Raw genomic sequence first — 15,797 nt, forward strand, 5'->3', positions numbered from 1 at the left:
GACACTGAGGAAGAACAAACAACTTATTGTGCAGAAAGCAAAAGTGCTTCGGAAGGGCCAGTAGGACTATCTGATTTTTAAATTCATCAGTGGCTTGAGAGATTCAAGATCTGTTCCAGCATGGCTTTGCTTTAGACATATCTCTTGATACCGCTCAGAGGTCTCCAAATCAAATCACTTCGTTTACTTGCTTCTCTGTCTCTAACCACGTAACACTACGGTTTTTATTAGATAAATAATCATATTGGTTAAAAGCAAGTTGGAAAGATGGTAAAAAGCAAGGGTTAAAAGCAAGACGGAAAGGAAAAATTCACATGTAAGGAGAAATTTCTCCAGTAAGGGCAAAGAGCAGCTCCAAGTCTTTGACAATATCCACAGTTGTCCTACACTGGCTCAAACATATATGAAGCTCCTTTGTGGAACAGTGAGACACAAAGGAAAAGCCCAAGGGCCTTGAAATGTCCCTAGGAGCAATCACAAATACCAACCCTCTTCAATTAAGTATGCAGCTGATGTTTCCAGTGTGCCATTGTCCTCCTTCAGTAGCGGCTCCTTTACCTCACAGGCACAGAGTGAATGAATCCCCTCTGGGCTGCACGGGTACCTTAAGCATGCTGCACATTAACTGTGTCAGCTTCCCTACACGCAGGCAAAGGAGAGGGCACGAAGCAGAGACAGGCACACAACTCCATGTTACAAGTACTTGGGGAACTCAGACTATATAGTAATGCAAAATATTTTTATATCATCCCAGACATTTTTGTTCATACTGCTGAGTGCTATTTTATTTGTTCCAGCTTTGCCACAGATGCACAAATACTGTGAAAGGAGAAAGAATGTCTACTCTATATGATGGCTTTTAAAAAATCAGAAAAGCAAGTAAAATCCATTTCTTAAGCAAACATTCCATTAAAAAAATCACTGTATGTTTATAGAAAAGATTTTTTTAACAAAGGTTTAATTTTAAAAAGTTAATAACTGAGTATTCCAGAAGGTTTGAGTCATCCACAGTAATAATTAGGGGTTTTGTTCCATACAAAATGCTTTATTTAACCTTCATGCCTCCATTCAGATAATTATACAAATGCATACATTTAAAGGTTTAAACTCTATTTCAATTCACAGCTCAATTCATAGGAAAGTTGAATACAGAAAAGCAATGCACCAACAAAATATGTCTGAGACACCATTAAAAACGATAACACTTGTTCATTTAAGTCTTTGAGAATAGAGTGGAATAATCATCCTCTGACAGAATTTCATTGGGGGGACTCCCTTTACATTATCATAGGGCAAAAATCACCATTTTACAGTAAGAGGAAAAAAAGCTCTGAGTATATTTACAATACATACACTATACATAAATACAAGAACAACACTTACATAATATTAATAAACTTATAACATAGGTGTTGCCTAAACACTACATAGTATATAAATGCAGAGGAAACTATTGGGAAATTAGATCTTCAGGTGTTTACTTTTATTTTTGAAGAAAAGTAATTTTTGCATTTAAAAGCTTTTGAAAAGAAGGCAAAAGAAAGACTTAAGAAACTAATATGTTTGCTTGCTAGCACTGGTATTTTTATTCTTCTTAAGTGTAGGACTTCTATTGACACTATTATCTCTATGGGGTTACCGATAATGACCCTCCCTTTTGCATCTTATCTAGGAAAAAGATTGACGTGCCGTACATACTAATTCCATTGCTGTGAAGCTTCAGTCCCAAATTAATCACTTTGCAAACTAAGGGATGTTTTTGTATTTTTACACAGGAGGATCAAATGAACACTCATCGGTACATACGGTAATAACCTGATTAGAAGGAACAATTTGGGGCCAAATGCAATCCCAGCCTTAGGATTTTACTCAACTAATGCCATGGGGGAATTTGCTTCTTCCATAAGTGACTTGGCCAAGAACAGTATTTTTCATTATTGTTGTTTCTTCCTAAACACATCTGAAAGAACTTTCCAATTTAATGGTATTTTTGACCCCACATGTTGATAGCAGTGTCCAAATCTCTCTTTCAGTTGAAGTGTATGAATGTGTGTGTCTGTGTGTGTGTGGGTTGAAGGTCTTAAGGCTGATGGTGCATGAAACTTAAGCAATTCATTACTATCTCTGTGTATACACTATTCCAAGTGCAAAGAGGAGATATAATTTTTTAGGGACAGACAGCAGGTCAAGAGAGCATACTGTGTAGGTGTTCAGTGGAGAACTTACATTACCAAGGAAGCAATGTATAGGACAATGAATAAAGAAATAAACCATGGGGTTTTTAATGAAAACTGAGATGCAAATGTAGCAGTGAAAAATAGTTTGAAACCAGAAATGACCACATGAACCCTGAACTGTGAAAAAGATTAGTTCAGTCATGAAGATTATGGCTCAAACTGCCTTTCCAAAGAAGCTCTTTACATCTAGAAAGAGAGGGACAGGGAGAAAAACAGTATCTGAACCTATATGAACCTATTTCTGTATTTCATAGTTCATGCTTATGACAATCCATCAAAGTCATCACCTGTGGTCCCCTACTAGACACTGAACTACTGTTTTTTAAATGTAAAGTCACAGCACGGAGCAAGGTTTAGCAAGTCAATGTGTGAACCACAATTCACTTCTTTTATAACTGGCAGCATCTTGGCTCACCGAAACTTTTGAGACAGAACTGGGGAAGATGTTGCAGGTCATACATATGGACAATAGGACGTCAAATAATTTTTTCTATTCTTATTTTCATAATAGCTACAATTCACATGCCCAATTTTGCTTGTCTGGAGGATTGAACAACGGTGTACTGAATATTTGAAAAATTACTACAAAAGCAACTCAGTTCATTTCATAACTTAAAGTCAGTAAGCACAAGCTGCTATAGAAGTATGATGGAAAATCAGTAAAATTCAGAAAAAAACCAATTCTGTGTTTGTTTTTCAAAGTGAAGGAAAAAAACCCTGCCTCATTTTGGGTTGGTGAAGACAAGGTGCCCTTTCCTACGCAAGAACTAATACACGTAGGGCTGGAGTCAGCCAAACATCCCAACACTGCAAGTTTCTTAAGGGTGCCTCCTTGTAGTGTTGCTGCTCCAGGACAAAGAACCAAACCCTCCTCTCCAACAACAGCTCAGGTACGAGGTAAGAAACTAATGTTTCCTTTCTCCTTCTGATGACACATTCCCTGATGCCCTCCTAAAATCCTCAGCATGAATTGCATTCTGTTACGTGCTTAGTATCTGGAGATTAAGCTCAGGATGAAAGAGTAAGTATACACACGTTCTGACGGGATTACTTCCACCAGTGGCTAACATTTTAAAGTAAGTTGTTACTGAACTACCAGTCTTCTCACATGATTAACCCATGTGCATAAACATGTAGTTTTCACAAGTGAATCCATGTGGGGTTTTTTTGCACCTGCCCTTTCTTCTGTACGAGCATCTTCACGCACACCCAAGCCTGCCTCAGCAAATAAAAACTGAACACCCACCCTCCCACTTCAGTAGCAACCCACCGATGGCAGTGAAAACCTAGGCAAAAGGTGGATTTTTTCAAATACAAAATTCTGCGTGGATAACAGGTACAAATTTAGAGGATGGAAAGCAATCTTCCTTGGCAAAGTTATTGGGACAACCAGTTACATTTTGATCTCCAATAAATTAATTTTTAGAAACAGAAAAAACATGAGGGATGGCATTACACTGCTATTTTAAGAATCCATTAGCAGCAGTTAATTTTATTTTTTTTTTTTTTTACGGAAACATATCAGACGTAAAAAAAAAAACTGAGAAAAAAAAGGAGTGGAAGAGTCAAAGCTGGCCATTTTCTTGTAAGATCAATTAGTCTATTGATGCAAATGTTTAGGCCACTCAATATAAAAATCTCCTTACTCCATTTTAGGAATATTGACTTCTTGTTTGCTATAGTCTCTAGACTGCCAGTCCCCAATTCTTCACTCATTTGTCCCCAAAAGAAAGGTGATATATTTTGTCCATTCCTGAAGTTAACCAGTTCTAAGATGATATTAAACACTATGAGCACTACATGACAAATAGAAAGGAGACGGAAGGTGAACTCTATGTTTCCAGAGTTCAATGCAGAGGATTTTTCCATTCTACCACATACCCTAAAAAAACTCCATTGGGCTTATTGCTGGTTTTTGGATTATTTCACTAGAGAATACCCTGGATACATGGGCACATCAGACATAAATTAGGAAAAAAACCCCTAAAACACTGCTTGACAATGATCTCCATTCACACCTACTGAGAACCAATATGGATATGAGGCATTTGTAAACTAAGATTAATTTTCTTCTTACAAGTATATGACAGATGTTATCTTGAGAAAATAACTAAAACCTCTAACACAATATCTTAACATGTGAAAATACAAATGGCACTTTTGTGTTTGTTTCTGTGCTGCATTATTGTTCTCCGAGTAAAATTTCATTTTCACCTTATTGTTAACAGAACCCTGTTAAGTTATTGCTGTGTAAAAGTATAGGAACATCCCATCAGTTCTGATTACAGGCACTTTCAGTTTGTTTCATCTTTTAAAACAGATTTTAGGCTATCTTGCTGAAGTGTATGTGCATTTTAAGTGTCACAACTGTCCTGCTACAACTGATTTTGTTGACATGCTACTGCACCTAGAAGACTGAACTCCCCTGGAATCAGCAAAGAACAGCTGCCTATTTCAGCTCTGCAACCTTTATTCAAGATGCACTCTAGTCAGGGAAATACGAGAAGAAGTAAAATCAAACGAAAGTTTTGCCTTTACTGTATCTGCAGTTCACTGTAAAATGCCAGAAGGAAAAAAACCCCACACAAAACCCAAAACCTTTCATATGGTTTTCATTTTGATTAAGTGTTTTTTTCCTTTATTCGGTCAAAGGCATTCTGAGTGTTGACTTATTCAACACTGAAGGACTCAGTATGACTTCGCTATATCGCACGCCATCTGCGAAACAGCAAAGAAGTGGCCACTCCATTCTGCAGAGAAAACATGCTCTGACAAAACAGAACAATTTACTTCTTACTTTTTGTGTTTAAGTTTTGCAAGGCATTATCTTACCAGTTTTCCTGATGAAAACTAAAGGATCTTTAAAAATGTACTTCATTTAACCTATTTACACCCCATGTAAAATTGTGAGTTTGAAAATACTTTTCCACTATCACATATATTACAGAATATTTAAACTGTTACTAGTAAAATACTTTCAAGGCATTTTGATTTCTAAAGATGCAGTATCCTTATAGCTACATTTTTGTACTAAAACCCAATTTACTGTGGAAATCGATCAGAATTTAAGCCTTTTCAAGGTATCAATGGGCATGACTTCATAAGCATACATTACACAGCAACTGTGACGCTACAGCGGAACTGTGAAAAAATAACAATCTTTAAATTTCTCTATGCGCTTCTCCAGTTATAAATCACAGGCAAAGGCATAATACAATAACATAAGCTGGTTTCTTAAGAAGGTAGTATTTTCTTTTACAGTGTTTATTTCCAGTTCTTCCTTTTCCGATTTTTTTTTTAAATAAACTTGTTTATTAGTTGCACATAGGTGGAGGCACATGGAAGCGCTGGGGTTTATATGCACGAGTATACAGATGAGCATGTGGGAGTAGGGTGGATTTACTGAATGATCTTAAGGTATGTCTGCTGCGGAAGATGCAGTTTCACACACTGACCTTTCCAAACTCAAGTTCAAACTAAAAATTAACTGGATATTAATGGTGAAACTGACTCTGATTTTGAGGTACCCACCTTCAATAAAGGAGAAAGAGATTTTTTCCATTAAACAGCATTTATTATCAGAAGATAAATTTATAAATGGCAACTAGAATACATTTTCAATGTGGCTAATGGAAAATGAGACTTATGATCACTGTTATTCCCGTTATTAAAGGGGAGAAAGGTTGTCCAGCTATCTGTTGATGCTCTGCACTTGTGAGTTTACCCCAAATATCAACATCACTGATGTAATTTTCAACACTGTTAATTTTGTTATACATTACTCCAGCAAATAATCATATATACAAGTCAGTCTAAATCTATTTAATTAATTGTGTAAGCATGATAGGGAATAAGGAATACTGCATCTTCGTCCCCAAGTATAAACCGCTGTTGCAATGAGCCACTTTTACAGTGCTGAATAAAAGAGGTGCTCAAAAAATAATGACAATTAAAAGTTTAAAAAGTTCCGTATCAAAGCTGCTTGCTCATTACGAATCTCCTATAATGCTGGCTACTGAGATTTCCTGACAAATCCATTGAATCCTCTTGAAAACATATAAAATCTGACACTTTGTAGCATAGTTTCCCTTCTAAGCTGTAATGGACACGGTGGCTACTACCCATCCTTTACTCACACTTAAAAGCATAAATCTCTCTGTCTTTCTGAAAGAATGGGACACCGCATATTTGTCTCTCCCAACTGCTCAGTTAAGATGGATCTACCGTGTTGGTATTTCTGCAAGCTACATATGATGTAAGCCTTTGCCACGGTTATGAAGTGTCATGGACCTGAAGCATTTTTGAGGAAACAACTCTGGAGCAATTGTGCTTGGTCTTTGCCCAAGCACAGAAGTTTGGCAGGCCTGAACCGCAGCCACTGGGGGAAGGACACCCTGAGAATCTGGGGGCCACCAACTCCACATCCAAACACCCCCCTCCTACACAGTAACTTCTCTTAAAATATTTCTGAAGGGGAAAACATACCAGTAAACAACCTCACAGAGTATTTGGGGTCAAAGCCTGAGGGTGCTGGTACAAATAAGAAACTTGCCAAGAACCATACTGGGTATTTGAAACCCAGCGGTTGACTACTGCTGGTTGTGTAAGTTGCCTAGAGATAACAGCAGCATGGTAAGCCCTTCCATCTGTGCTGGAAAGGTTGAGGATCTATTTCCTGCCTGTGAAATAAGAAAATTTAGTGTATACTCCTTCACCTGTTGGCTTAATTCTGTTACCACTGACACGCTCTGTGCCTGTATCCCTTGGCATGAGTGCTGCTTTATCCCTGTATCACTTTGGGGTTCCGTGAATAAAACCAGACCCTCTTTCTGTTGCAGTGTTTCCTATGCATAAAGTAATGGGTGACCAGCTGAAAGACAAGGGATTCACACAGACCAGCCTTGGCCCTGGGAGATGAGTCTCCCCAGAGTCTGCGATACATATGCTCCTCTTCAGAGCAGTTCAGAGCTGAATGCTGAATTTAAGGCCTCTCAATTTCTCTTGGAGGAGTTTTTCTCTCTTCATTGACTACAGGGGAAGCCTAAAGAGGACACTGGTCTCTCCTAGTTATACCCTGCCTTTGTGAATAAAATCAGAGATGATCTCTCTCACCGCTCTTCTTGTACACTAACAGAATGGCCTTAAGAGTTGCTGGTCAAATAAACTTAATTTTCTATGGGAGAAAAAAAATCACAGATTCTGAAAGGAGTTCTGTATACCATCAGTTCTTCAATTGAATTACTGCTACTCAGGTAATTAGACAGTAAAATGTTCTCGGGCAGGAGAATAATTTTATCAATTGACTTCTACCTCACCTGACTTTTTTCCCTAAGTGCTGAAATGACAAATCCATCCAAATGTCGTAAGGGGACGATACTGAAGTACATAAAAAGACAAACCTCAGACGTAATCCATGAACCATCTCACGCACAACACTGACAACCAGTTTTTTAAACCAGCAGCAGTAATGTTGCTGGTAAAGACCCAGTTCTGTTGCCCTGCAATGCTTCATGGCCCATCCAGAATCACTGATCCATCGCAGCCTATTCACGGCACTTAGTGCTTCTGCTTCGTTACTGGAGCTGGATACTAAAATATTAGCAAAAATTTGGTGGATTACCAATGTGGCCAATGGGAATTGATAGAGGTATTTTTCCTACAATAGCTGCAAATATTGTGTCTTGGGTTTCTCTGCTGACCACTCAGCAGAGGGTAGCCTGAGTTTTAACAGTATTGAAGTTCTTCTTTCAGAGAGCTGATGAACTATCCGGTACCAGGGAATAATAAGAACGTATTTAAACACAATCAAACTCTGGGGCCTGTGAATGCTGTTATAAAGTATTATTGCACTCATATTGATCCTCAACTAAACGTAATTGCTTTCAGTATCTGTATGGGTACTCTGTGCTGGTTTTTCTTAAAGATTACCTTGATTTCAGAATCCCCACAACATTACTATGGTTACTTCAGGAATCAGAAACTAATCCAGACTGGTCAAACATTTAAAAATGAACAAGTGGCATCACAAGTTTAATCTGTGCAATTCCTGGAACCAAATATTCATAATTAAATGCATTGCAAAAGACCTTTATGTATACATCTTTCATCTCTAAGCTATAAAAATCTCAACACTTAAAAAATCTTGTCAAGCCTCCTCTTTGTCAAATTTAGCTGAATAGGCAGATCCTTGTGAGGAAAGAAAACAGAAAAAAACTATTCCGTTGGCATGAACAACTGATGACTAAGAGTTTCTCTCTTTCCTACATAATTCAATTAATACAAATTGGTTCACAATTACAGGGCTGTATGGGAATGATCAAGAATTTCCTTTTATTTAATCTGAAAAGGCTTGGATTGAAAATCCCAGCAGATGCAGCCACTGGTACCCATATAAAGGGCCATTTATATCACACTAGACAGCTGGCAAAATCTTGTTATTCCCTAACTCCCTGGGAGAAACCTAATGTCTTGCAGAGCACCACTACAGAAACATTTTTCCTTCTTACTTACAGTTCATCCACTGACTTCTCAACAATCAGCTCTTTCCTTTATCTTTCTTGCTTTCCAGACACAAGTATTATGTTGAAGAAAATGAAAGTACTAAATTGTGGTAGCTAGCAGGTCAGTGAAACCATCAGAAAGATGATCTTATGTGCTATTTCTGCATACTCCCCCTTCTGTTGGTGTGGAGTAAATTATTGTCTCGAGAGACATTTTACTCATTATTGCTTTTTCTCTGCAAGAGATGCAGCCATTTCTTTTCTGTTTTGTTTTGTTGGTATATTTGATTCCATTTCATGAATGGCTACAGCACTAACCTTGGTACCAGCGAGTACAAGATCTGACTATTTCCTTGTGTTGAAATAATGGTCATGGGGAAGAGGATACCTGCATGAAAGAAAACTGCACATTGAGAATGGGGTAGTAGTTTTCAGATCGGCTCTTTCTATACAAATCAGAAAACGGTTCTAAATAAGTCCATGGTAAAATACAGATACTTAATATTGTACTTTCAGCAGAGATGCTGCTGCCCCTTGTTTATTTTACAGACTTCAACAACAACAAAAGAAAAGAAAGGGAAAAAAAAAGATTAAAATAAAAAAGTTAAATGGCTGGTGTCCTCTAGGGCATAATGACAAATTGTGGTACAATATTAAAATGCCACCATCGTTATTGCAAAAGTCTGCTCAAGTGACTCTTCAGCTCTGGCAGCGGGACCTCTCCAGCAGGATCTTCTTGCCTACTCATACGCAGCTTGTCTGTAGCACAGCTTGGGTGTAATGCTGACACTGGCCAGATGGTATTCAAAACAAGGGGAAAGGATGGGATAATAAAGGTCTAGCGGTCTTGCTTTCAACATTGTCATCATCATCATCATCATCATCATCGGTTTGTGGTATCTAATCCTCCAATCAGCGGTGATTTTTCAGGAACAAAATGTCCGACAGCTGAGAAAACATACAAGCTATAAACATTTTTTTTTGTCAAAGGACGCAGCATGTAAAATAATGCCCATTCCTGTAGCATTTCGGCTGCTATTTCCCAGGTGATTGTGATGACACTTTCAGGGGATAGCCATGCTAAAGGGCAGACAGGGTTAACTTCAGATGGCGAGGAGAAGAGTGGCACTTCTTTTCCTGCTTTTTTTTTTTTTTAAATTTCTGTTATTATTTTTTGTTACGGACATCAGGGAAAGCCCTGCCTGTTAACACTGTAGAGGGGAATTCAGCCCTGCTGAATTCACTCCGGGTAGTTAAGAGACCCAGCTCTTAAACTCGGCTGGAACAGGTAGCGTTTCTCAAACCAGCATGTGCCTGCGGCGGTGGAGCGCCAAGTGATCTGAGCGGGAAAAGCTGCGGTCACAGTCTGCACACTTGAATGGCTTCACTCCTGTGTGCTTGCGGTAATGCCTCGTCAGTTCGTCGGAGCGAGCAAACTTCCAGGTGCAGCCTTCCCAGGTACATTTGTAGGGTTTTTCTCCTGCGAGAGACAAAAGAAAAGAGAAGAGGGGGAGAAAAACAGGTGGTGACTTTCCCCTTGTTGCTCTTAATCCCCGCAACCCCCTCTGCACACTTCCCATGAACACCCACTGCCTAGGGGTTGCTTTAGGCCAAATTACACAATTATGAGGTACCGAATCTGCTGAACATAAGGAAAGGACCTTGAGATTTATCATTCCTGTGGCATTCACATGACTAAGAAAACCAACAGGATTAAGGCAACAATATAGATCCTACCTTGCAGGGGTGATGTGGGGATTAACATCAGGACAAAGGGCTGTGTAATTATTCTCATGATTACCGCATGAGTTTGCTACCCCATCTTGTCAGGCTACACTTTCTCCTAAAATGGCAAATTACCCGATATTTCAGCAATTTATCAGGCTGTTACAGACTGCCAATTATTTTTATTAAGTTTATGAAGGCTTCTAATTATTTGTGTGAACAACACTGCATGACACTCCGTAACAAGCTGGTAAAAATGAACTAAGATTCCCCAATTAAACATAAAAATTCAATCAGCAAAAAGTCCTCTTTATTTATTGCACTTCCTTTCAGTAAAATTAATTTTGCATGTAAGATATTACCAAGAATGGTGTACAATTTTTAAATATACTCAGCCATGGGACTTGCACAACACTGTTGAAAAAATACCCATTTACTTCAATGAGACCAGACTTAGTTAAGTGTAGTTTTTTGGAAAATCCCACCCTCTGCTTTTTATTTCAAGGTAAGCACAATACATGCCCCACATTCTGTGTTGTATCACATCTGAGGAGAAGATTAATACAGCAAAACTGGATTTTGTGCTTTCATAAAGCAAACTGTTACAAACCCCCATTTTTGCCATGTTTGTAGGCTATAATTATTTGTGATTCCTATCACCAGCCCTGAATGTCTACACGTTAAATGCTCTTGGCAGTTAACGCAATCCCACAGTGGAGCATGCACCAAAACTGAGCACAGGAAACTGTGTGAGGTCCATATTTGTCTTTCTTTGGTGTGTCAAAAGTGATTTTTTACCTCCCCTTCCGAAACCAGCTAATCACAACCAGGACAACCAAAGAGCATCTCTGCAACAACTGTTTCCTTGATCAGACACAATCATTCCTCAGTTATTTATTATATCTTATGAATCACAACCAGCTTGCAAGAAACTATTTCCATTATATGAACCAGTGACGCAACACTTGCTTTGTCGTAGGCAGGCACCTCCCTCCATGCGTCTCTTCAAAAGGCAATAAATGCTTTGCTGAGAGCCCTTGGTTTCAAAAGAAAATTCCCAAGTAAGAATATCATCACAAAGTTCAAACTGAAAAATCCAGCTGAAATGGCCACGGGTGCCTCTGCAAGGATATCGGATGCTGTTCAGGCACGTCAGCAGGGTTGTCAGCAACATTTGAGCTCCTTGGGTTGGTACCTTCTGTGCACCATCTGGGCTGTGCTGCAGTTTTGATGTCAGATGGGGGTGGGAAACAGTTCCTGTGAGAAGAACCCAGCAATCCAGGCTCTGAGGTGACCACAGCCCATAGCTGCACCAGCAGCAACTTAGCCTAGATAATTTTATAGTCCCCAGCCAAGCACAGAGCACCAAATAGTGTTCATTGCCCCTGGGTGGCTGCAGTGTTGGGTGCCTGGAATCCGGCAGCTGCTGCAAGCTGGACGGGCACGAGCTACACAGCAGATGGCAAGTTTCACGCTCTTGCCAATGACACAGCGCTACAAAATGTGCTCAGATTTGCCACCAAACTGTCTTACATACATATCCTTCCCACAAACAGTTGGTGCAGATCACTGTATAAATATAGCAGTACCTCCATCCAATTTGCCAGGTCTATCCTAATGGTCTTGTCACACCGCATCAACAGTTTCCAAGTGGAGGGCTTGCCCTGTCCATCCTGAAAGTACTTTTAAACTCTTTTTGTTTAGACTCTGGCTATCTATTTCTTAAGCTCTGGATTCTAATTTAAAAGCCTCTGAAATTCTATGTCTCTCCTGCCATGATTCTTCCCCTGCAATAGCCTCCTTGGTACACAAAATCCCAGATCTTCTTTCCCTTTGGAGAAGACAAATGGAGAACCTGATGCAGGAAGGGATGGTTGGTGAAACAGCAACAGCAGAAATAGTTTGTTCGTCCATTAAAACAGTATCACTATGGGTAAGAAATGGAAGTGAGCTGATGGAAGGACATGAGTGTGGATCACTTTGCTGGAGTTCCCAGGTGTTGCTTCTACCCTCCCTCCTCAATGAGTCCTGCTTACCCAGCCCCTATAGAGCTATGTGAAAGAGACAGGACTGACTGCATTCCTCTCAAGCTATTTACACCACTGAACGAAAATCACAAGCTCAACCTAAGAAGACCCTTCATTATTTTCAATTACATATACGTACACAGCATAAGAAGGAAAAAACCAGGCAAAGTAGCATTAGTTTGAACACATTCACTCATATGGACCTTAAAAAAGCCACTCTAAGGAAAACTGCAAAAGATATGATTTTTCATCAAGATTAATCAACAACATTTTATGCAAATGTAATTTTTAGAGGATGAATAATAATATTACTTTTCTGTTAAATGCCTACATTATCTGTGGATGGATAGGTGCTAGAAAAAAAAAAAGGTCTTCATAGACAATACTATACTAACTCTTAACCTTTTGTTTGGTGACATCCCAGACATGAAGACTGACCACTGAGTTTGTAAAAACCTGAAGACTCAGCAGTTCAAAGGATGGAGAAAGTACCAGCAAGAGCAGAACTGCTAGAGGATGGGAAGCTGGTGTCAGGTATCACATGCTAGGATGAGCTTGGGCATGGCTGAGACTCTCAGTATAATCAGCAGGGCAACCCAGGAAGCAGTGAGTGAGGAGCTGGACAAAACTAGCTTGTTAATCGGAAGAAACTAGCCCCAGTGCTTCTATCTATCTATCTATCTATCTATCTATCTATCTATCTATCTATCTATCCATCCATCCATAACTATCTCTCCATTTCAAGACAGGATGGTAGTGTAGTTGAAGTCAAACATTCAACCATTTTGGCTCAGACACTTCCGCCTCCTTTGATGGCTTGGCAGCTACCAGAGCAAGGGTGCAGAATTACTGTCACACACCCAAACACTCAAGTTCTCATTCAGCTCTAAGGAGCAAAAGCAGGCAGTGTGAGTCTTGCCCAGACTAGTGGAAACATGGGAAAGAAGAAGACAAAACAGTGGACAGTTTTTGGAAAACAGTATTAGAAAGAGCTGCAGAGAGACCAAGAACCTGCAGCAATTAACATGAGGAGAAAAAGAAAACTTGAAAAAGATAAAACCCTGTTATTAGTTCAATCTTCTGAATGTGCAAAGTTTTAGACTTAAAGAAGCTACCCATTTAAAAATAAATGCCTGAAGCTGTGAACATTTTCATGGGAGCTGACCCTCTACTTTCGCACTTGTCTTTGAGAGCTCTATGGTTTTGTCCCAAAACCAGACAAAAAGATCCCAAAACACAGAGAAATTGTATTCTAATGTTATTCTGCTGCTTCGTCTTGCAATACATGGATAGTGAACCATTTGCTTACAACAGGCATTTACATGGATCAAGTAGGACCCTGGAGCATGAAAAAGTTCTTCTAGACAGTTCCCTGTAGAAAATGAGTATTTTCTATTGTTTGGGCAAGTTAATGACGAAGTTTTAAAGGTATGACTCAATGCCCCAAATGGAACTAGTGATTTTTTTAATCTTCTACTAACAAAACATCTGTTTCTAAGAGCCCTCCAAAACCTTGCCTTTTGTAGTTCAGATGCCACAATCCAAATTAGTTTAATGACTTCTACAGTATTATTTTTCCTACCCTACCATGACTCTTCTCACTTAAGCACTTAAGAATGTAGTTACAATGGTTACTCATTAAATCTCCCTAAACTCAAGCAAATAATGAATTAATAATGCTGAAAAATGACCATTGTTCAAGCAATCCTTCCAAAATTTTCCACCTCCCCACAGCCCAGCATCTGTCTTCTAACATCCAGAAGATCATTCACTGAAGGAAATAAATCTCTCTCAGACTTTTACTTTGCAACTTGATGATATATTCCTTAAAAAAAAAACACCTATGTAGGTACGAGGAGGAGACCATACCATGTAACAGATGAAGGGACCAGCGTCTGTTCTACTCCAGGCAGAATTTCCCGTGTGGTACATTCCTCAGCAGTTATCCTCTGCCCATCAACTAGCTGGTATCATGGTATCTGATGCCAGATGCTTCAAAGAAGGCACCACAAAACCACCATGTAAATATTTATGGGTTATTCCCCCAGCAGGGAAGTTGCTCTGGAGCTCCAGGAAACAGACCTGGGCTTATGTTCCCTAGGCAAGAAACCTTATTTACTGCAATGGCAGATGCCCTATGTACTCCCTGTGCACTTGCAGTTCCTTTCATCTGTGTAATATTTAAGCTTCATTTATTCATCGGTTTAGCAGGCTCTTGGCAACCATGTCATTAAGTAACGATGAAGTAATGCCATCTACTACCAGGACAGAAAACATCCCCGTGAGAAGTTCTAAACTGATTTCTTACTGTGGCATAAACTCACCTCTCTCTCTGGTATTACAGATGAGTGCTATGTCCCTTCTTATTATTTGTGTCCTCTTCAGACATTCCCATCCATCTAATTTTTCTGCTCATGGAATTGTCACCATGACTCCGAGTTATTACATCACTTCTCTGTAGCCCCTTCCTGCAATGGTACTAGCATTTTGAAACACTGGTAACATTTTTATTCCAAGTAAAATTCAACTAGAAAATAAACATAAGGGATGGTTCAGGGGTACAGGCTTAGCCATCTAGCCAGATTTTTCTGTATTTAAGCTTTCATCACCCTGTGAAAGAGCCACATGCTGGAATTCCACTTTTGAGAAGGACAAAGGTAGAACAGCACTTGGAAACAAAACTTTGTTTATAGGATTTTGTAGTGTTTCCAGACTGGGAGAGTGGGAGCATAAGGAAGATGCCGTCCCTCACTCCATTTACAAAATACAATGGGTTTGAGTCAAACTTGCACAGTTTAACAGGTGGCATCTGCCCAACCCTGCTATCTACAGCCACATCCTTATACACTCAATTTCTACTGCTATTGCTCTTGGAGGAGTATTCCCCACATAAAAACAGAGTGAGGTCCTAAGGATTTAGCCCATAACAAGTTGAAAGATAATAAATTATCCAGCAAGCATGCCTCTGCGTATATTTGACGATGTTAAATTTTCTAGTCAAAGTCATCAGATCGGCAGCTTTGCAGGGTTGAGGACATCTCCTGGTGATTCCAGGTTTGGTTTCTGCTACAGGATATTATGTAATATATACAACGTGTAGTATTTATGTCAGCTGACCTGAGCTCCCATGTAAACATCAGAATCATTCTGAAACATGTGGGACAGTCCCATACTGCATCTGTACTGATAGGACTCTGGAAGGGGAAATCATAAATTGTAAACCACAAATGATGGCTAATTAGATTTTGTATTGCTACTAAAATTAAGAAATTTCAGGCAAAAAAGAATCTTTTTACAGCAAAAATCAT

At 39.3% G+C, this 15,797-nt stretch overlaps 1 protein-coding gene across 4 annotated transcripts in view; it reads right to left on the reverse strand.

Moving 5' to 3' along the window:
* Positions 1 to 10,035: 10,035 nt before the first annotated feature.
* The window catches only part of KLF12 (KLF transcription factor 12), a 146,346-nt gene continuing 140,584 nt past the window's right edge, over positions 10,036 to 15,797 (reverse strand). For all 4 annotated transcript variants that reach the window (XM_086482000.1, XM_086481998.1, XM_086481999.1 and 1 more), the window contains one exon: positions 10,036 to 10,217. In XM_086482000.1, coding sequence (XP_086338126.1) covers positions 10,036 to 10,217 — 182 coding nt within the window. The remainder of the gene's footprint in view (positions 10,218 to 15,797) is intronic.

Source organism: Leptosomus discolor, chromosome 1, assembly GCF_034619465.1.
Source record: "Leptosomus discolor isolate bLepDis1 chromosome 1, bLepDis1.hap2, whole genome shotgun sequence".
Taxonomy (NCBI): domain Eukaryota; kingdom Metazoa; phylum Chordata; class Aves; order Leptosomiformes; family Leptosomidae; genus Leptosomus; species Leptosomus discolor.